The sequence below is a fragment of the Nipponia nippon genome, unplaced genomic scaffold, assembly GCF_047370975.1.
Source record: "Nipponia nippon isolate SJK-2023a ecotype South Korea unplaced genomic scaffold, ASM4737097v1 scaffold_1, whole genome shotgun sequence".
Taxonomy (NCBI): domain Eukaryota; kingdom Metazoa; phylum Chordata; class Aves; order Pelecaniformes; family Threskiornithidae; genus Nipponia; species Nipponia nippon.
This window is the reverse complement of record NW_028262290.1, coordinates 152,472,228-152,493,239: the sequence shown is the minus strand read 5'-3', so window position 1 is coordinate 152,493,239 and position 21,012 is coordinate 152,472,228. Positions and strand designations below refer to the sequence as shown.

The window sequence follows — 21,012 nt, the reverse complement described above, 5'->3', positions numbered from 1 at the left end:
CAGGGCCTCCCTAACACCTCTTCTCATTTCTCCTACCTCAGTAGTCCCCCCAGATGAGAGATATTCCCTGTACTGCAAATTAGTCACAATACTTTGATGGTTGGTATCGCACTGTGGAGAAGGTTATACTGTTCTTACTGATAATGGAAGAATATTCTCTATTTTCCCTTTAATTCACACTGAGAAGGAGGTATTTTTCAGTCTAATAACTTTAATGAAAAGGCGGTGATCTTGGAGCTTACAGCACTTAAAATATAGCTCTGGCTCTGCCAGTGACTCACTCCGTGGCCCCAAATACCCCCCAGACTCCAGCTTCCTCCTCCGTCAAAAGGGGAGATGAATACTTACTTGTGTTTAACTGCAGTGATGATGCAAGACTTAATTAGCTACGTTTGTTGAGAGCTCTGAAAATGTGGAAATGTCACTGCTCTTGATCATCTTGAATAGCTGATGGCTTGGCTTGGCAATGTATTACTGTTGGGCCCCCTCTTCAGAAGTGAATGGAACACATGAAATCCCCTGGGTTTGTTTTTCTGCCTTGGCTGGCCTCGGCACACAGTTGAAGCTTGGTCGAGGCTTTAGATGTCTAAGTAGGTGGACAGAAACTTGGTGGTTTCAGAAGGGAGGGTCACATCCCACCTGCTCCTGGGCACGCCGGTTCCAGGTTTCCTATGGGGCCACGGTAGGGAAGGTGCTACGAGCGGCTGCCTCCTTAGCCTCAGGTTACATCTGCCTGCTCTACAACTACATTTTCTCATCTTCTGTTTTGTTAACATGACAGCTCATTGGTGGAGGCTATTAAGAAATTATGGCTCCTCTGGCAGGACTCTGGCAGCAGCTGTACCAGCAGAGAGCTGCCTAAACTTATGAAAACAAATCAGAGAGGAATGTCATCAGAGGAGAAAATCTTCCATGCCACTGACTAGGATCTTTCGAAGTATGAGTTCTTCAAACCTTTTTTTTGAAATGAGGCTGCTCACCCAATATCTGTGGGTGCGGTTTATTCTGAGCTCCCTCTTCCTTGGGCATGAGCAACCCTTGGGGAAAACCCTTGCTCAGGGCCGGAGGGTTAGGCAGGCTGCGGAAGGAGGAGGACTCACTTCCCTGAGCTTGTCCTACCATGCTGCAGTCAAGTTTCATACACCCAGGCTTTAAAACGGTTCTCACTGAACTCTTAGGCCCAAACATGGTCAGTTCTTCCTATAGATTTACAGGAAGGAAGGAGCTAGAAATCTGAGTTTTGGATGCAGCCATAGACCTTGGTATTTCTTCATACCTCGATTATACAAGAGCCTATATACCATTTTTATTAGTGCATATTTCATATAGCCTATGCATTTCACATGTGTCCTATGCAGTACATATATGTAGTTCATACATTGCCCACAGCTTTAATGTTGTTCATTAGTACAAAGTTAAAGTCAGGCTCATTTGCAGAACAGGTGGAGTAAGTCTGTGCAAGTTACGGAGGCTTTCAGTAGCTTTAACTTTGTGGTCCATGGACCTCTGAGATGCTACCACTAAGAAGGAGCAAGTAAAAAAAAAAAAAGCCACTTATTGTCAATAGGCTTCAAATTTTTATGGAAGGGTCAAAAGACCCACTGATACTTTTTTTAGGTGTCTACATACCGGAAAGGATTGAAACCACTAAACATAAGTTACCCTTAAGAAAGGTAAATGAACTGTGGGTATCACACTATCAAGCACGGATGGTCCACAAAGAGAAACACCCAAGCAAGATGAAACAGTTTGTGCCGGTTTTGGCTGGGATAGAGTTAATTTTCTTCATAGTAGCTCGTATGGGGCTCTGTTTTGGATTTGTGCTGGACACAGTGTTGATAACACAGCGGTGTTTTAGTTACTGCTGAGCAGTGCTTACACAGAGTCAAGGCCTTTTCTGCTTCTCACCCCACCCCACCAGCGAGTAGGGAGGGGACACAGCCGGGACAGCTGACCCCAACTGACCAAAGGGATATCCCATACCAGCCCAGATGGGACTCGAACCCACAATCCGTGGCTTAGGATTAATCTTAAATTTAAAATTATTCTTTCTGTAGTTAAGCTCATGTAATTTTGTGGTCATTGAATTACAGAATAGAAAGAAATGAGGAAAATGCCTGGGGGCAAAGCACAATTTTGGTGATAAGTGATTTGGGACTAATAATAATAAAGAAAAAAAGGTTAGCGTGCCCACCTAAATATAGGTTGAGAAAATCAAATTTATTGCCTATTACATACATTTTGACAAAGTTAAAAGTACATACACATAATTAACTCTCTTGGAGGTTTTATTTAAGTGACAATAATGAGACCTGCTATTTTGTAGTTTTCCTTTTAAGTTGTATCAGCATGTCTGTACTTGAAAAATGTTAACAGTTTAGTTGAAAAATCTTGCTATGATTGGCCAACTTTTTATAAGCCGCAACCTGATATCCAGTTTGAACATCTAGATAAATATTAACCACACTCAGGCAGTAAATCAATGTTGTTTTGTTTTGGTTTGTTTTTTCACTCTGTGACTAGCCTGACACAGTAAGTCACTCGACCCTTCTTATTCATCTCTCAACAGTTCACGAAACAAAGACTTTATACGGTGACCTGACCATTTCTCCAAGGCGCAGTGCTACGTGGCATGCATGAACGTCCATCTCCCAGCCACTGTGAAAGAGCAGAATGTTTTTTCTTTCACAGAACAAATCATCATGACTCAATTTCATTTTTACAAGACTGCAATACCGTTGCTACTACCTCTCTTCCCTGCTCCCCAGCAGGCTGCCATTTATCTCTACTTTGCTGAAAATGAACTTTCCACTTCCACCTTCCGTGTATCGCCTCAGTACTCTCCGGCTGCCCCCGGCCCCCCGCTCCGAGCTCCCTTGCAGGCAGCAGTTTTGGTGGGCGGTCGTATTATTTCAAGCTCCTCAAGCTGGAAAACTTCGCCAGAGTGAATCACTTTGCTTTCTTATTACTGCAGTTAGATGCAAGCCGAAACTTGCCATTCGCAAGGTAACTTTCATTTTGTTCCCCGCATTGTTTCTTTGCCCTTGGCTTCCAGAGCTGAGTTTTTTTTTTCTCTTTTGCCAGCTCCGCTTGCATCCAAAAATGGGCTGAGTGAAGTAGTTACTTGTCTTTTAAACTAACCTGAAAGCTGCCTGAATTCAGGTTACTGCTTAGGATATTTGCTATTTGCAGAGTTATCTATATTTTAAACTTGCTGGACTCTTCTGTTTGACATGAACAGTCAAGTTCAGTGCTGTGGGTTATTCCACGGCCTGATGAGAAACTGGTGATGAAATCAGGTGTGTCTGTGGTACAGTCCTGTTTATTTATAATCAAAGCCTTGTTTTCCATTAGTATAGGGTAGATCTTAAGCAGCAGCAGTTTCTCAGATCTAAATCCTATTTCAGGCTCACTCAAGCCTATTTTTGAGGCTTTTTCTCAGCGTCATACATTTTTATGTTCTTCTATCGCTTGTTCTCTCAGCTTCATGAAATTCCCATCCCTCTGTTAGACAGATCAGACATCGCAAAATAATACTAAGGAAACTAATCCTTTTATAGAGGTCCCTGTTTTGGGTGGTGACATACGTAATGGAAGCTGCTGGTCACAAAGTGGAGTTGCAGCTCCTCTTCGTATTCAGCCCACTTGATTACAGATGTTAACACGGACAGATGGGAAACGATTGCAGTGCCAGAGAGAGGTGGGAGCAGACAGGTAGGAGTGACAAGGGAAGACCAAAATCTATGTTCACGTTGCTTTTGATAGAATAGTTTTGGCCAGAGAGACAGACGTCAAGAGAAAGAAGAAAACTGGTCCTGTGAGCCTCAGGGATCACTGTTGTTCTCTGGATTGCCCGAGAAAAAGGAGATACTTGAGATAATAGATTGGGATTTTGGGCAGGGAGGTGTTCTGCAGTATTTTCTCAAGGAGAGCTGTGCTTTACCAGGTGTCTTTCATCATCAGATGAGAATAAAACAGAGAAAAGTTTCTATAAAATGACTGCTGAGAAAGTCTGTGCTGGTGGAAGCTGGAAGTGTGGACGGGATTAGGCAGCTCGGGGACCAAAGTGCTGGACTCCAGAGGAACGTCTGCCCCAGGGAGGGCAGGATTGCCTGGATCTGTTAGTTACTCCTTGGTAGGCAGTGTAATCCTCAGAGTAGATAATCAAATATGAATATGAGCCTGAGTCTCGTGACTTGGTGACAGTGAGCCAAATTTTCCCGCAGTGTGAAGGCAGATCAGGCTCACAACGGATCCATTCCATTCCACTGTAGAGACTAAAGCTCAGCTGGAAATGCTGTATTACTGTTCAAGCTCTCTTATAAGTCAAGAGTGTTGGACTGAAGGCTTTATCCTGGGCATACCTTTACTGAAAATGACTGCCAACATTGTCTGCTATGACTGATGAAACCAGTAGCTCTGAAATGTCTTATATTTCATGCAAGAAAAGCTTTGACTGACAATCCCAAATAAAGCCAATGGCTGGGTGTTGTGGTTTGACCAGTGGAAGCTACGGAGCACAATAACAATATATTCTCCTTCTGCCCTTAAATAAAGTCCACAGAGCTCAATGACATAAAAATATCCTGCATTTCACTTATTTCTTTTAGGATTTGTCTATTTGTTAAAATATTGCAAGGCAAGCCAAGAAATAAATAGACTTTTAAAGAACTGTCATGTCTCCGGTTAGTAAGATAACAAGATATGCGTTTTTTCCTAAGCATTTCCAGAGTCCATAAATACTAAAAAATGTGTATTTGTCTTTGAGTGAGTACAGCACAGGACTGCTCAGAGCTGAGTGTGTTTGTGCAGTGTTCTCCAATAACAAATTAATGGCTTCCCCGGTTTGATGCGTAAGAAACCTTGTTAATTTGCTTAGTTGTGGTACCAAAGATATATTGAATAATTTTGCATACATGGAAGTGCTGACTCCACAGCAGAATGGGCAGACACCAGCAAAATGATGCTGTTAATCCTTCGGCCTATACAATACCTGTTCTGTGAAGAAAAAACTTTGCCTAGTCCTTAGTGCTGCAAAACAAGTGCACTAATGATTATTAAATCAAAACTCCCCAGTCAAACCAGCAATGGTGTTTTACACTGAGTTAGCACAGGTATAAAGCACTATACAAGCGAAATCTAGAGCAACATCTTCCATGTCTGATAAGTCTGGCACCGTTCACCATCACTAAAATTACCTCCAGCCTCCCACGCACTAAGACGGTGCTTTACAATTAGTTCCACCGGTGCTGATGAGAAAAAGTCTCCTGATGATGCTGACAACTGCAGCCAAGTTTATCCTTCAGTATTTACAGAGACAAGGGTCAAACCCTGCCTGCTCCCATCTGTGCAGCCTCAGGGAAAGCCCTCGCTCAGCCCATGTGTTTGGATATTCGGTTTCATGTCCCTTCTGCAGGCACCGTGATTAAAGGGGAGCTTTACCTTTTCTTTAGTGGCTGAAGAAATCTGAGACCAAGGGGGACTGTGGCTTGCTGCGGGGATGGTTGTTTCTCAGCTCTGGTGATTAGTTGCAAGAAACATTTTGAGAGGAGAAAACTGCCAGAGGAGAAAAAGGCTGCATTAAAGAAGATGAACAGAAAGAGAAATCATGGTAGGGATGGGAAGACAGAGAGGCAACGTTAGCGAAAAGAAGCTCCTTCAAGGGCTTTATCTACACAGCTCTCACATCCCTCAGTTGGGCATGTGTTTGTCTTTGCATTAGGGATGAAAAGATTTTTTTAGTAAGCAGCTGTGAATTATTGAAGGTATCGTGGATCAGTATACGCAGAGAGGAAACGCAAAAACAGAAAAAGAAAGGAATATCAATATTGCATAAGCAATTCAGGAAATCTGAAAAAAAGTCAAAGGGAACAGATGAAACTAAGATCTGATGAAACAGAGACATGCAACGAGAAAAGTTAGAAAATGTCATCATATCCTAAAAGCTTGAGACACTAAAAAAGGCAAGAAAGTATATTCATTGTATAAGAATTAAGAAGGCAAGAAGATGCTATGAATACAAAGCTGTCCTGTAAAGATGGGCAGAATACATAAAACATTTTTATGATGAACTGCAGGAATCCAAAGTTGCAGTCACCACAAGAGAAGAACAAGTTCTGATAACTGCTCTGTGCAAAACAGAATGCCTGGAAGTACAGAAGAAGGGCGAGATCTACACGTGGTGGCTGTTTCTTGTCTGAAAAAAACCTTAACCACCTTAACCAAGTGCCTCAGTAGAAAAGCGTGAACTAAGATGGAGAGGATGAGATCAAACTGAAATTTCTCAGAAAAAATCACTCCCTGCATACAGCTTTCTGGTGAGGCTGTTTATTTAGTAGGCTGCCAAAAGGATAGTGGCCAAGCAGTGGGCCTTGTGGCAGGAATATAATTCAAAGCAAATATTAAGGTTAAGTACTAACATAAATCATATAGAATCATAGAATCATTTAGGTTGGAAAAGACCCTTAAGATCATCCAGTCCAACCATTAACCCAGCACTGCCAAATCCACCACTAAACCATGTTCCTAAGCACCACATCCACATGTCTTTTAAATACCTCCAGGGATGGGGACTCAACCACTTCCCTGGGCCGCCTGTTCCAGTGCTTGACAACTCTTTCAGTGAAGAATTTTTTCCTAATATCCAATCTCAACCTCCCCTGGTGTAACCTGAGGCTCATACATAACACAACTCATACATAATGTATGAGCAGTCACATTGGCTGTCTTACCCTTACGATTTTGCCCATGTACTATACAGTCATTCAAATTAACCGGTTTGCTGTGAATTTTAGAACATATGTGACTGAGCTAAGTGTATTCAGTTCAATTTTTTGTTTGTTTTAAAAATACCAAAATATGTGGTAAATCTGTATCATAAACGTTTTGCCATTTTTTTGATACCTCCTATGTGCTCCAAGCACAGGTAAGGATCTCAGTGTATGAAAACATGCAGAGATCGTCCCTTCCTTGAATGAGTACACTGTAAAAACATTTAAGCCCCTTACAGAACATTGCTAATAGAAAAAAAAGATATGAAATTGTCCAAATTCTTTGTTTACAATTATTCACTCAGCAAAAATAGAGAAAACCTCGGACAACAGGCAAAGGCAGAGGTCAAGAATACACTAACAAAATATGCTAAAAATTCCTGCTATATCTAAACCAGGCTGAGATCTTCAGATGGTAGGGGGTGAGAATTCAGTGTTTCAGAAAATTTGGATAGATGACTCTCAAGCATTTTTAACACCTTCTCTTTTGCCTGAACCATGCAGTTGAAAGTTGTATGGAAAGCTCCAGCCTGAGCAGAGTCTGTGTAATGGCTCCCCGCACCGCTGAAATGAGCAGGGCTAAATATCAAAGCTATTAATCTCGGAAGACAAAAACAGACAGCCCTCACAGATAGGAGGGTGACTCACGAAACAGGCAGCCCAAAGCTGTAACCAGCGACCACTGTCTGTCCTGCCATGGACAAGGACAACTCAGCAACATGAAAAGCAGCTCTTGAACTGCTACGGTTTATCGGCCAGTATTTTAAAGTATGTTGGCGATTTCAGGTTGCCTTTGGACACCATGACCTTAACTGCAGTGACTCAGTGTGTCATTTGGCCATTTGCGACATGAGGTCAGCAACCTCCAGGAGCGAGGTGGAGAAAAACCCCAAGCAGGGTAAACTGTTTCTCCCCAGCTTTAACATACCGGTGTCCATCACAGCTGCACTTTGCAACAGTAAGAGCTGGAAACCATTGGACACTGTCCACATCCCTGTTCAGTAGTTTTAGACTTTAAAATCTATTTCTGGTGGAAAAAAGTATAGAGAAAGCACCATTCAGTGCACTCTCATTTCAAGCTGTGAGCTGGAGTAGGTATTGGATTCTGTAAGAAAAAAATTCGGAAAACTTCAGCAGCGTATTGATATATCTTGCAAGGAAGAAAACACATTTGCAAAACCATGTGCCAAATGAATCACCTCTATCTACTATGTTATCAGTTAACAGGTTAGCAAGAAATTGTTTTCCCTTATAGAAAATAGATGTTTCACCCTGGTAGATTTTAATTATCGAACTCTTGCAACAGCCTATCTGTAATTAAAGTCTTTGTCAGCTTCCCTGGATTTCAGGTGAAGTTGTGCATTTGTAATTTCTGTGGTGTCGGAAAGACAGCCAATATTTCATTCCTTGAAAGTGGTTATAGTTTCTTCGGTTATAATGCACGTGTATACCAATATTCCATGTTTTATTTCCACTGTCTTTCTGTATTAAACAATATCCCGTACTAGTCATTCACTGCACTTAAACTCAACAACTTGCAATATAATTTAAATTCTGAATAACTTATTAGTAAGAAGTGGGGTTTTTTGTTTGTTTTTTTTTTTTCCAAAAGAGAAAATAAACTGTAGAAAATATTACTGAGGTATATATAATGCACATTTACCTCAGTATGAGGGAATAGCTATTAAACCCAGGATAAACTGAAATCCTAGAACAGATGTCATGATGGATGTAACTGCAGTGTCAGCTGGATTAGTGTGGAGCCACAGTGTGAATTTCTGGCAAATTAGAGGGCTCCTGAGCTGGTAATTCTCCTGCAGCAGGAAGATTGGTAGAGCTAATCTTGTCTGTCTGATCTATCTGTGTTGGTTTGGGTGCATGAGTTAATCTGCTCTAAATTCTGCTCTCAAATCTAAACACACAGCCCCTGCAGAAGGCAGCAGGACCTGTGCTCAGGTATGGTCCTGAAGAAGACCATTCTGTAATTTTAATGTGTAAGAAATCCTACTTTTAAAATACGCTGCTAAGCATTTCCTTGAGTCCTGGAATGTCCGTTGCTGAAGGGCCTGTGTAGAGGATGTCTTTTTGCTCAGTGAAACATGATGAGACCTGAGTGAAGACTTTTTTTGGCATTGCGCAGTGGCTCTCAAGCTGCTCTGCTGCCGCTCTCCACAGAGACGCTCCTGCGTTGCGCTGTAGTCCGTGCGTTAGCATAGTCAACAACAGATTAAAAAACAAAAGGTGATCTTATCAAGTGATTATGTTGCCACTGATTTCAGCTATTCTTACCTGTTGCACCTCGATGGACTTGATGCCCTACCTGTGCCAAGGCTGGTTAGTCGGCTTTGTATTGGAGAAGACAACTTGGTTTCGATTACAGATTTTAAATCTTTGCAGACCAACTTAAGCTGTTTGGCTTCTTCTGTGAAGAATTAAAACATCCTTATGCTGTAAAACACTGCACTGAATTTTGGAAACTTACTCATTTACTGTCATCATCTTTTCAGTCTTGAATAAAATAGATTACTGGCAGTATGTGACAATCTGTCATGTATTTTAGCTCATGGGGATTCTCCTATTTCATTTGAGTCTTCTTTTTACTGATTTCAGCAGCTGCAAATACTTTTAAGGAAGACAAGAGGAAGGGAAGGCAATAAAAGGATGTGAGATGAAAGGAGAAGTGGGATTGGGTATGGAAAAAAGAGTAAAGCAGAGAAAGAGGAAGAGAAGAAAGGTGATTTTGAGGTTCATAAAGGAACAGGGGAGAAAGTCAAGAGTGAAACAGATCACATGTCACACCTCTCTGATTCTTTTTTTCTTATTTCATCTTCTCTAAGTAAGCGAATAATGATCTTAAAAGCAGTGCCCAAATTTCTGCTCTCTGCTTTTGCCCCTTTCCTCTTTAAAGGGAGCTACAGATGCTCAGAAGTACTCAAGTCTGGTCGTAGCACGTATCCGGAATTTTTTGGAAGTTGTCAGAGTAGTTTTGCAGCAGTAGTGAAGGTGACCGTGTGTATCCTGGTCACACTCCCCACAAGGAATTGTGTAATTCATTCCCTGCTGGTCCTTCACGCTTTGACACTTGTCTACTGGCCTGTGCACTGGAAAAGGCATTCTGCAGGTGCTACGGGACTTTGCTCGGGAGCAAATATTTATACAGCAGTGATAGATAGCGTGTGTTTTCAGCATGAGTAGCAGGAATGCATTTAACTCCATGCGTAACAGGGATGAACGTGTTCCAAGTACATGTCTGTATTTATATCCCTTTAAATTCCTGTGCAAATTGGAGTCTCTCGTGCAATATCCTTACCCCATGTAGTCCTCCCTGTTACCATCGACACAGGGAGAAGCTGAGGAAAGGATGTGTTTCCCTTCATGCTTTATCAATATTTTCCTGCAATCATCAAGTAACTTGTTGTCGAAAGCTGCGTCACTATCCCATTCCCTTTCAGCCCAACAAGGATGAGAGCAGGCGAGAAATTAAGCAAGGATCCCTAAAGAGGAACACCAGTTGAGAAATATATTCTTAATATGTTTATAAACCACATGAATAATTTGTATCATGGAATATATGTACTATCATGTTTTGATAGGCCTTTTGACTAACATACCCTGTGGGTGTTCCTCTTCATGTCACAGGAAGGTATTTTTTCAGGAATGCTCATCAATAGATAAAACCTGATTGTGGCAAATAATTTGGCATAGCTTCTGTTCAGCAAATGGGTTCCTCTGACAGTATCTGAATTAGTTCCAGCTCTGGCAAGTACTTGACAAACAGGGCCTAGTACTGGAGCTCTGTGTTGATATTGTTTATTCATTATTTGAGTAGGGTAGATAAGGCCCTAGGGCCTGATCCAAAGCCCACAGAAGTTAGTGAAAAGCCTCCACAAGCCTTTTTAGTCGCTGGAATCCTGTATTCTGTGTTTCAGAGTTTGGAAATCTGTGCCAGCAACTTCATCAATAACTGAAAGGCTGGAAGAAAAGCAAAGAGCAAACTTCTGGACAGGCAGAAAGAAGGAAAGGAGAATGAAAACATCCAATAAATTCTCAGCAGAGACAAAATGTCTCCGAGTAGCTTTTGTAGATGAAGATTTCAAAGATAAGTAACCTCTGATATTTTTAGGAAAGCACCAAGCTTCTAAAAGCTTTAAGACAAAACTAAAGTGAACATCCTAGGGTCTTAAAATCATTTATTCTATAAGTATCCTGTAGTTCAGTCTTCTGTAAATTAACCACATTCACCTTGATTTCTTGCAGTCATCATAAATCCCTCAAGTTCTACTATTTTTAACAGCTTTATTTTTACAGTTTTTAATGATGATTGCTGGTAATTGAAAAGTTGCTAAAAACCTAATTTTGCTAACGATAAGTTTATATGTTTGTGTTCAACATTATAGGAATAGGCAGCAATGATCCCTCTACTTAGATTATCTAGTATTTTCCGCTGAAAAATATTGTGATTATTTTTTAATTTGATAGTTGCTGTTGGGAAGCTCTGATGACTGAATGTCTGGAGCTGCCCTTTGAAATTGGTCAGGGATAAAATTCCAAATCTGTAAAAGTGCTTTTTCTTTGTCCTGTGAAAATCTGTTGGGATTTTCTGGTCTCAGCTGCTGACATTCACTATTCCCCTTCTTCCTTTTCCTTTCCTCTGGAAAGTTTGCTGAAACTCTAACTGATGGTGGACTTTGGGGATAACTGGGCTCACATCCCCAAAGCAAATGCATCGGTCACACTGGCGTGGCTGGAGTCTGCAGAACAGCTTCAGTGGAAGGGCATGAGAGAAGGTGGCAGATCATTCTCCTCCCAGCACGATCCCTGTGGTGGCTCTTGGTCACTGCTGGCACAGAGCTGTGGACTCTCCATGGCCCTAAGGGCAAATAAAGAATTGCCAGCTCCAACATCTGACTTAGATACATGCTTGCAGTACGGGGACATTCAGAACTTTACCTGTATTGTTATATGAATATAATGCTATTCAGCCCATAGCATAAATACAGTATGTGGTAGGAGAGCTGGGGCTGGGGAAAACTAGTTGGTGTGAATGTTTTCCTTGCAACAATTCATAGCTCTGGGTGTAGGTCTGTAGCACCTTCAACCTACACAAAAAAGACTGTTCAGGTATCTCCCAGCAACGCCCTCTTCTCTGCTCTGGACACTCCCAGTATCTTCACTCCTGTACGGGTCATGTTTTTCACTTTTTAGACCTCTGACGATTCTGCTTCCTTTCCTGTGGATTATCTCCAAGTCCGCACACCAAAAAGTGACTTGCTATTCCAGCTCAGGCCTTCCCAGTCCTCAGCACGATGAAGCCATTACTTGATATATCTTAAAGAAAGCACTCCCATTTAAACAGTTTGATGATGGCTGAAAACCACCAGAAAATTATTAAGAAAACTATTAAAAACCTTTGAACATAATTCTTTTAAAAAGTAGCATAAGACCAGTATAGATACAGACAAAAAAGTAGTAAATTCACCTATACTCATTCTTTAACCCTAACCACCTTTTTGCTACCTGAAGCTGCCTGAGGCACAGGTTGGAGCCCCTGGAAAGGTCACCAGTCTTGTGGCTTTTCCTCAAAATCGTGAATTGTTCTTTGCTACAATTTCTTCCTTCTATTACACCACAAAGAAAGTTCTGCTTGTCTTCCCAAGCGTCCTGCATCTGCGTCTCCTAAGTCTGACATTAACACCTGTGTGATTCTATAACTACTTTTTAATGATCCGAGGACTTTCCATTCCACAAATCCCAGCCTCTTTTGAGAAGTTGTAGAAAATAATTTTTTATCCAGCCTCATTTTTTTTTCAAGCCAGAGCTAGCCGCAATTACTTAATAAGCTTTAATGATTGCCTCATTCATAACACAAGATGTTAGGAACCATTGCCTTGCTCCTTTGTGGAAGTACCAAAAGTATGTAGGAAAACATCACGAAAATATAACGGCAGAGAAGTCAACCCACTCCTGTAGTTAAAACATTATCCGTAGAAAGATCTCAAATAGTCACAGGCATGTTTGATTTGACAAGATTAGAGACTCGGAGTAAAATGTAAATGATTTAGAACTTTAAAAGCCAGATTTCTGAAGATATAAAAAACAAGTCAAGGCTTTACCCAATAACTGAGCAGGAGGAGAGTTACAGCAGGTTGGTATCTTAAGTCTGCCAAACCTAGTAGTGTTTGGTATATTTCCTAAGTAATTTTTGCAAATGGCACTTTGAACTCATATCAGTGCAAGAGTTTAATTGTTTTTATGTGCTTCATATAACTTAGCGACCCCAGATTTTTTAAACTTTGTCTTCCATATGATTTTGATAACTTTTTTTAACTTTACTTCTTTGAGGAATAACATTGCTCTTCAGTTTGACTCTGGTCTTTCCACAGTTCTGAATTAACTCTACTTGGCTTAAGGAAACATCTATATTTAAAATTGCATAAACTTGAAACATACTGTACATTGAATCAGTGTTTTCTTGTCAGACCAGGGAATATCTGTATGCCATGAACAGACTACTAAACCTGAACACATACAGAATTATTCCAGAACAATTCTTCCATCTAGAGTATAAAGGCAGGACAAACTGTGGAATAGTTCTGGAAATCAGCAACGCTCCACTGCCTGAATAGTTCCAACATTCAGATAAAACTGACTTTTGGTAATCATCTGCATTAGGTTGCAAGATTTTCACTCCTTGCATGTTTGCAGTGTCTACGCAGGGGATTTCAGCCTGGTGGCCATTTTGAACAGAACTTGAATATTAATCATGAGTAATCGCAAGCTCTGATTCTCCCTATCCCATGCTCCATCTCCAGCTTCTTCTTGCAGGACAGATAATTGCCTCTTCATGGAAATCTTCCAACAACGTACTGGTTAATAAATCAATTGTCAGGTTCTATGATATATTAGCCCAGAAAAGCTCACCATCCAGAACTACATATATGCCACCCATATTGCAACATGGTGTCCTCTCATTAAGTACATAGAAAGTAGTTGTAATTTTTGTAAACTAGCAACTCTTGCCAATTTTTCTCCTGATTAGTATAATCCTTTTCTCATAATCTCTTATAATAATGCTTTATACTTCATTTATCTTACATAATTAGATCTTGGACAATCTCACAGGCTTGTTACTTTTGTTTGTTAAAGCTCATTCTTCAGTCTAAGACATCAACAAACACTATACTTGGTAAATTGTATCCGAAATGTTTTCAGAACGATGTATGTACAACTTGGGTGTGTGTATCTAGTGGGAAAGGAATTCATATCTCAGAGGTTTTCATTCCTGGTAGTACTATCACTATTCATACATGAGCCTTTAAGTTCTGACCTTAAATCAGATCCCAGCATAAACTTGTTTTCTTTGTACCTCGCTACTGAAGTTTCCTGTCTTACACATTTAATAGAAAAACTGTCAATATTTCTTTCTCAACTGTTTTATGTTTTTTTTCCAGGAGACTGTTAGAACAGCTGGGAAAACTGCCAAGAAACTTGCTAAAGACAGTAAGAGCAGGAATTAAATCACAGAAAAACATGAAAAACCTGTAGCAGTGTCTGAACAGTGAAATAATTACTGTCGACCAGCAACTGTATCTAATAATAAGTTTTATAGCAGGGTGGTAAAGTTCCTGATAGGCAACATTGTGTTTCAGCAGATAAATGCAAATGACAACTGAAGTATAATGGTGAACATTACAAAGTCTATGCCACCATAGAATTGCTTGTTAAAGACAGTCTTGGAAGACTCTCTATTGACTTCACATTTTTACAGCTGTTTCTGCAAGTTTCTCAGGTGATGTCTATTAAACCAAGGATTTATACGGCTTTTATCCTCTCAGTATGTTCCCAGCAGCTCTTATGATCACCTAGAAAGTACAGAAACAGCAGGTTAATGGAAATTTTCAACATTTTCCAAGAATAAATTTGATGAGCTATGGCCATAAAAATATGGAGCGTGCTCAGTTGTCTCAGTTATAAGCAGTAAACTGTTTACTCCAGTTTTATTTTATTTCTACCTTTCTGAACTCCTGCATGCTGTCTTTCTATTCCACACAAGTGAACACTGGGGATGTGATAAAATATTATAACATGGCAGGTGTGCTTGTTTCCTGCTTTAAGATGGATGTACTGGTTCTCATATAGAATTCAGATCCTCACCTTTATTATTAGTTCAGATAACTCAGGTGGGTAATGGTAATAAAATTAACATCTAAGCTTAGAATTATCTGTAGGTCAACAAATGGACTTTTTCATCTTTGATCTTGTGAGTGCCCCAAAGCTTTCCAAAACTGCAATTAGTGGAAAAAATTCTATGGATTTGAGTGAAATTGGACCAGATACTCATGGGGCCAAACTAATATAATCTCACTCCTCCATTTTCTTCACTGGAAACTGCTAACTAGCATGCAAAGGGTTAGGGATGCCATTCTCACCTTACCCTTGACTTAACTGGGCAATAATTTCGCCTTTCATTTTTTAAGATTATCATTAATTCTGCTCCTTAACTGTGTACCTACTAAACTGCAGATAGCTTTGCCATTTGTACCAGGTTGGAAGTTCTTAAAGTTACTATCGGTACGGGAACAAGAGTGGGTTGCCAGCTGAGACCACTGCCGGGCAGGCAGCACCAGAGGAGAGGTGCTGAGGTGCCCTGTGCAGTAGTCGAAGGATGCTGATGTTATGGGCTTCAAAGCTTACTTGAACTTCACGTCTCCAGTACCGTGTATAAGCTCGGGGGCGGGGGGGGGGGGGAAGCTTTTTTCCCCCTGCCTTCCTGTCCTCCAAACTCTGCCTTCATTCTGCAGTTAATTTGAATTGTTTCACCATTCCTACCCAAAAGAAATATGTCGTCAGGCCACACTGAATGTCCAGTGAGCTGTGCAACTCCATTGTCATCAGTGAAATCCATGAAAGAATGTGACACCTGTGAACCCCTTTGACTTCTGATGGCTTCGAGTAGGAGATTGCTCAGCGGCTGCACTGATGCTGCTGTTACTCACGATGCACCAGTTTTCACCCTGCGTTGGTTCTGTTGCGTTAACAGAAACCCAACGGACCATGAAGACCGTCTGACTTCGGCTGCGTGCCGTGGCCCGCCCCAGACACCGGGAGAAAGCCGCTGCTTCCGACCGCGCACGCCTCCCCGGGTCGGTGCCTCGCTTTCCTCGCACTCCCGTATTTGAGGAACGGCGGCAGCAGGCAGCGCCCCGAGGAGCAGCAAGCAGTGCCCGTCCGTGCCCCGAGTGCACCAACCGGGGGACAGGGCCGAGGATTTTGCGGGGCTGCTTCCCCCGGGCCCGCGGCCGGGGCTCGATCCGGACCCCCCGCCCCGCTCCGACCAGCTCGTTCCGCCGCCGGGCACCGAGCCCCGGCGGCCGGGCCCGCTCCCCGGCCGGCACCGGCGGTTGCCCCCGCCCCGTCCGCGCTGCCCGGCGCCCCGCAGGGCCGCCCGGCTGCCCCCGCCCCGCTGCACCGCCCCGCGCCTCCGGAGCGGGGAGGCAGCGCCGCCGCCGCCCCGCCCGCCGCTGCTGCGCGCCGGGGCAGGCGCCGAGCAGGTGGCCGCAGGCAGCGGGCAGCGCCGCGGCATGTGAGGGGCCCCCGGCTCGGCGCTCGGCCGCGCTCCCCGGGCAGGCAGCACCGGCCCCCTGCCCTGCCCTGCCCTGCCCTGCCCTCCCCTCGCCGCTCGGCCGCGGAGGCAGGGCGCCCGCAGCGGCAGCCCGGCGGCGGCCGAGGGCTGAGCGCCGCGCCCCGCCGGGGGGCGGCCGTGGCGGAGGGCGGAGAGGAGGAGGAGGAGGAAGGCTGCGCGGGGCCGGAGGGACGCGGGAGCCCCCCGGCCGCGCAGGATGAAAGTCACGGTGTGCTTCGGGAGGACGCGGGTGGTCGTGCCCTGCGGGGACGGGAACATGAAAGTTTTCAGCCTGATCCAGCAAGCGGTGACCCGGTACAAGAAGGCGATCGCCAAGGTGAGGGGCGCGGGGAGCGGCGCCCGCGATCAATATGGCGCTTCCCGGAGCGGGGAGGGAAGCGAGGGGGAAAGTCCGGGCTGCCCCGCCGGGGCGGCGGGAGCGGGGCCGGGGGCGGCCGGCGGCGGCGGAGCCCTCCGGGGGGCGTGTGCCTGGCGCCGCCGAGGGGAGCCCGGGAGGGGGGCAAGTGGGGCGGGGGGGCGGGCCGCTCCGCGGCGGCCAGCGCGGCTCCCCGCGGCCGCGGGCGCCTGGCGGGCCTCGGCCCTTTGTTCGCCGGTGCCTGGCGGCGAGGTGGCGGCCCCCGGGGGTGTCGGTGCGGGGAGGGGGGGCGCCCGAGCCCGGCCGGGAAAGGGGCGCGGGGGGCCGGCGGTGCCGGCTCTGCCCCGGGGCGGGCGGCGGGGCCGAGGCGCCGGGGGCCGGGCGGGAGTCGCCGCGGAGGGCTGGAAATCCAGCCCCAGGCTTCCCGGCCCTCCAGGCCCGGCGGGGAGGGCGGTGGGAGGGGAGCCCGCCGCAGGGGCGTCCGGCGGCGACCCGCGGGCCAGCCCCCCGCGCCGGGCCGGGGTACGGGGGTCCCGCAGCGGCGCGGCCGCCCGCGCAGCTTCCGCGCCTGCCCCGCTGCCGGGGGCTGCGGGGGGAGGCCCCGCCCGTGCGTGGGGCAGCCGCGGTGCCCCGGGGTGCGGGGAGCGCCGGGCCGGCCCGCGGCGGGGCTGGTCCCGAGTGCCGCCTGCGCTCCCTCGGCCCCATGTTGAAATCCCTGGCTGTGGGTGTGCAGGCGGTTGCACGCTTGGCTTTCCCTCCATAGGCGACCTGTTGGGCTTTGTTTTTTTCTTTCCTCTTTTTTTGTTTTTCCCCTGTACTTTCTTCTTGTTGCTGCAAACTTCTTTTTAATCAACTGGTTTGTTGGGACAATATGACCGTCGTTGGCTGAGAACTTGAGCAGCGCCCTTCCCCTTCGCTCTACCTGATCCATCCGAGCGGTTGAGTGCTCCTTTTTCCCCTTAGTGCTTGTGACACGCTTTACACTTCTGAACCTGGAAGTTTTGTTTTGGTGAATGCTGACTCCCAGGCTCTTTGAAACCTGCAGCGGAAGGGGTAGTGTGAACAGTACATTGATGGGTTTTAAGTGATTCCCAAGAAAATTTTGAAGATAAGTTTTCTCACAATTACAGTTGCTGGGATGAGAAAAGTAATTGAGGTTCCCATCGCCTCCCCATTTGGGTTTGGAGAGAACAAACGCATTCTTTCTGTATTTTTATTATTCCTCTTGTAACACAGTTGTGATTCTGGCTGGAAAAAGAGTAAAACGATTCACTAGGACATGACCATGGCTGTATACCAGCTGTTATTTATATATGGTAGTTAATGCACATGGCAATCTACCTGCAAGAAGGAGACAGTGGCCGAAAGCACCTTCCTGGTTAAGGTAAACCAGTGGACAGTGAATCGTGTCCCTTGGGGGAGCACCGAATGCCTCATCGGGCCATTCGGATGAGGAGTGTTTGCAGGATTTGTTCATCAGTGTTACAACATTAATAAAATTAATTATTTTGATGTGTCGTGTTCCAAAACTGGCCCGTGTAACTCACACGGCGCTGGGCTGCGTCCTGGTTTCCCACTGTTAAATTGCATTCAGGGATGGCAGTTGCGTTCTGCGGTGTAATGTTAAGCCTGGAAGCGATTGCAGTAGCGAGCACAGGAGAAACACATGCAGTCACCAGGAAAAGGTTACGTGATTGCAAATGGTGTGGGTTTGTTCAGGAAAGAAGTGGCCCACCTGTGGAAACATGGAAAAATCAAAATGTAACTCTTCTTCAGATATGCCGTTGTGTTTACTAAAAAGACAGTTTGCAGAGGTGCAGCCAGACTTTCACTGGCCCCTAGTCCCCAAAGCTCCTGATCTGGGTTTAAAATGACATGGTGGTTTTATTTATTAGTATTTATATGGCGGTTGTGCTATATGCCACTGGTATGGACTTGAGGTAGCCGTAATTACTGAGATTGTTTCTATTAAATGGAAATACTGTGGTTGAAAACACAGTAGCAGAGTCCATGGGCTTTCTCTCAGTGTTTTATATGGTCACTATCAAACCTTACTTTTAACTTAAATTTGCTGAAGATTTTCCGCAGTGATGTTTAGGTAGTAAGGAGGTGGATCCTCTGTGTCTTGTAAGTAAATGTATAGTGCTGTTTGCTGTGCTTGCCGTAGAGTAACATAGTAATTTTATGGTTTCAATGGCAGAATTTCATAGATTACTGTCTTTTTATAGCAGTTAGGTGGTTTCTTTCTACGCTAGTGTAGCAGATGAGCAAATCTTTACTTCAGAAAGAGACAAGAGAGGGGACAAATAATTCCTAAACAGAGGGGATGAAAGTATGTGTGCACATATGAATGTGCGATCTGGCAGCTGGTATCAAGCTGACACTGAATTCTGCTTCACCACCACTGTGCTGTTATAGAAAAAAAAAATATATCTGGTGAAAGATTATTCAAAATACTTGAATTAAATTTATGGTTTTCATACTTACAGGAAAACCAGCATTTCTCATCCTGCAAAAATGTGTGTGTCTGCTGCATGCAGCAGCTCCTTCAGAACTACTTGAAGCCTCTAAGAACTGAGTTGTCAGCCCTTCTCAGATTACCTCCCGCTTTGTCATGGTTTGCAGGTTGTGATTAGCAATAAGCCATCTGCATGGGGAGCACTTCTGACGTACCCGTGCAATCGTGGTGAGGCAGCCTCGCATCATGCTTGCAGAGTGCCAGGAGCGAGTAACTTCAAAATTTGACCTCGGCTTGAATTTTTCTGACTTGGTATTCTTTAGGTTGAGTAGACATGGTGAGAATGAAAAAAATACTAAAGGAAAATAATCTAGGTAATAGTAAGGTTCTCCTCGCTGTAAAATTTTAAGACTTAAAAAGCATATAGATAACATACCTAGTTAGTTCTGGATGCAATTGTTTATGGTTAGGATTTGTAAATCTCAAAATTCGTTATGGATTAACACTGCTGTCAATACTAAATCTTCAAGTGTGGAATAAGTTATTAATATGACAGGCTGTGCTTGAAGGTTGGGCTGTGTAGCGTGTATAGGAAATCTTTCTGTTCCTTTGCTTTTATTCCAAAAGAAGCTTTGGGTCTGAAACGTGATCCATTTTTCTGCAAGCTGTGTTTGTGGTGAACGAGCAAGCGAATGATGATACGTCCACCTTGTTCGGGGCAACTGGAGTGGGCAATAATTGATGACGCTTATTGAAACCTTGTTTGCGTGGTGGCCCAGTAGGGACGCTCTGTTGATGTGGCTGGACTGGCGCAGCCTGCGGTGCGGTTTCTGAGTGAGTGTTCAACGAGTACAGTTTGGGCAGGGGGCGGCTGGCCTGAAAAATGGTAGGTGCGTTTCCAAACGCTGCTGGTCAGGGGCGGTGCAGGTTTTGTGTTGGTGTAGTCCTGCTCCTGGCTTCCTAGCAATTAATTTGATGCTAAAAAAATGCTGGTGAGAAGGTAAGAGGCATTTTGAGGAGGGGAAGTCAGCCACGCCTGATGGGCTTAATGTTAATGGCAAGAGATGATGGGCTGCCCCAAAAGGGAGCAGACAGAAAGGCAGTTGAGATGAAACATGTTTATCAAATGGTTGGCTATAACCTAGTGTTAAAATGTGGAAAACTTTCGTAAAAATGACGTATCAAGTAACCTTTTATCAAAAAGAATTAGTTGTGCATCCTGTACTTCTGGTTTCATCTGGTTGTAGCCAGAGACCTTTTCTGACTTCTTTCGGTGACTTTTGATTGTCACCATAGTCTTTGTGTGCTTTGGGTTTTTTGGGATATCGTAAGCATTTCAGCGTTTATCTTTGTTCTTGCAAATAAAAATAAGCATGCATAGGTAATGGGTGGGCATAATATTTTTTTAAATTTTAGCTTTACTATGTTGTCTTTGAGTGATGTAAACAGGAATCTGAAATAGGAAATCATACCTTTACAGGAGTCGTTCAGTCTCATGTTCAATCCCTATACGGATCGTTCAGTCTCTGTGATAGTTCAGTCTGATGTCCTGTGTATCATGAGCTTGTAGTGATGTTCCTGGACCCTGTATATAACCTGGATTTTCTAGCTAAAATAAGTAAATTAGCAGTTTTCCTGCTGAGTCAAAGATTTTAGGAGGACTCTTTTGAGACACCTTTCCCCTCCCCCTCACCAAATCCTGTGGGAGATTAAGTGTTCGGGGGTTTGTGATGTTGTGTGGAACAATGCTTGAATTGTTAATTTAAAAACTGCAGTACGTTAATAT

General features: G+C 44.3%; 1 protein-coding gene across 15 annotated transcripts in view; it reads left to right on the top strand.

Moving 5' to 3' along the window:
- Window positions 1-16,458: 16,458 nt before the first annotated feature.
- The window catches only part of PARD3 (par-3 family cell polarity regulator), a 467,913-nt gene continuing 463,359 nt past the window's right edge, over window positions 16,459-21,012 (top strand). For 11 of the 15 annotated variants that reach the window (XM_087778504.1, XM_087778469.1, XM_087778511.1 and 8 more), the window contains exon 1: window positions 16,459-16,729. In XM_087778504.1, the coding sequence (XP_087634630.1) occupies window positions 16,610-16,729 (120 nt within the window). In that variant the 5' untranslated portion in view covers window positions 16,459-16,609. The remainder of the gene's footprint in view (window positions 16,730-21,012) is intronic. The other 4 variants (XM_087778494.1, XM_087778487.1, XM_087778432.1 and 1 more) reach the window with 1 other exon arrangement.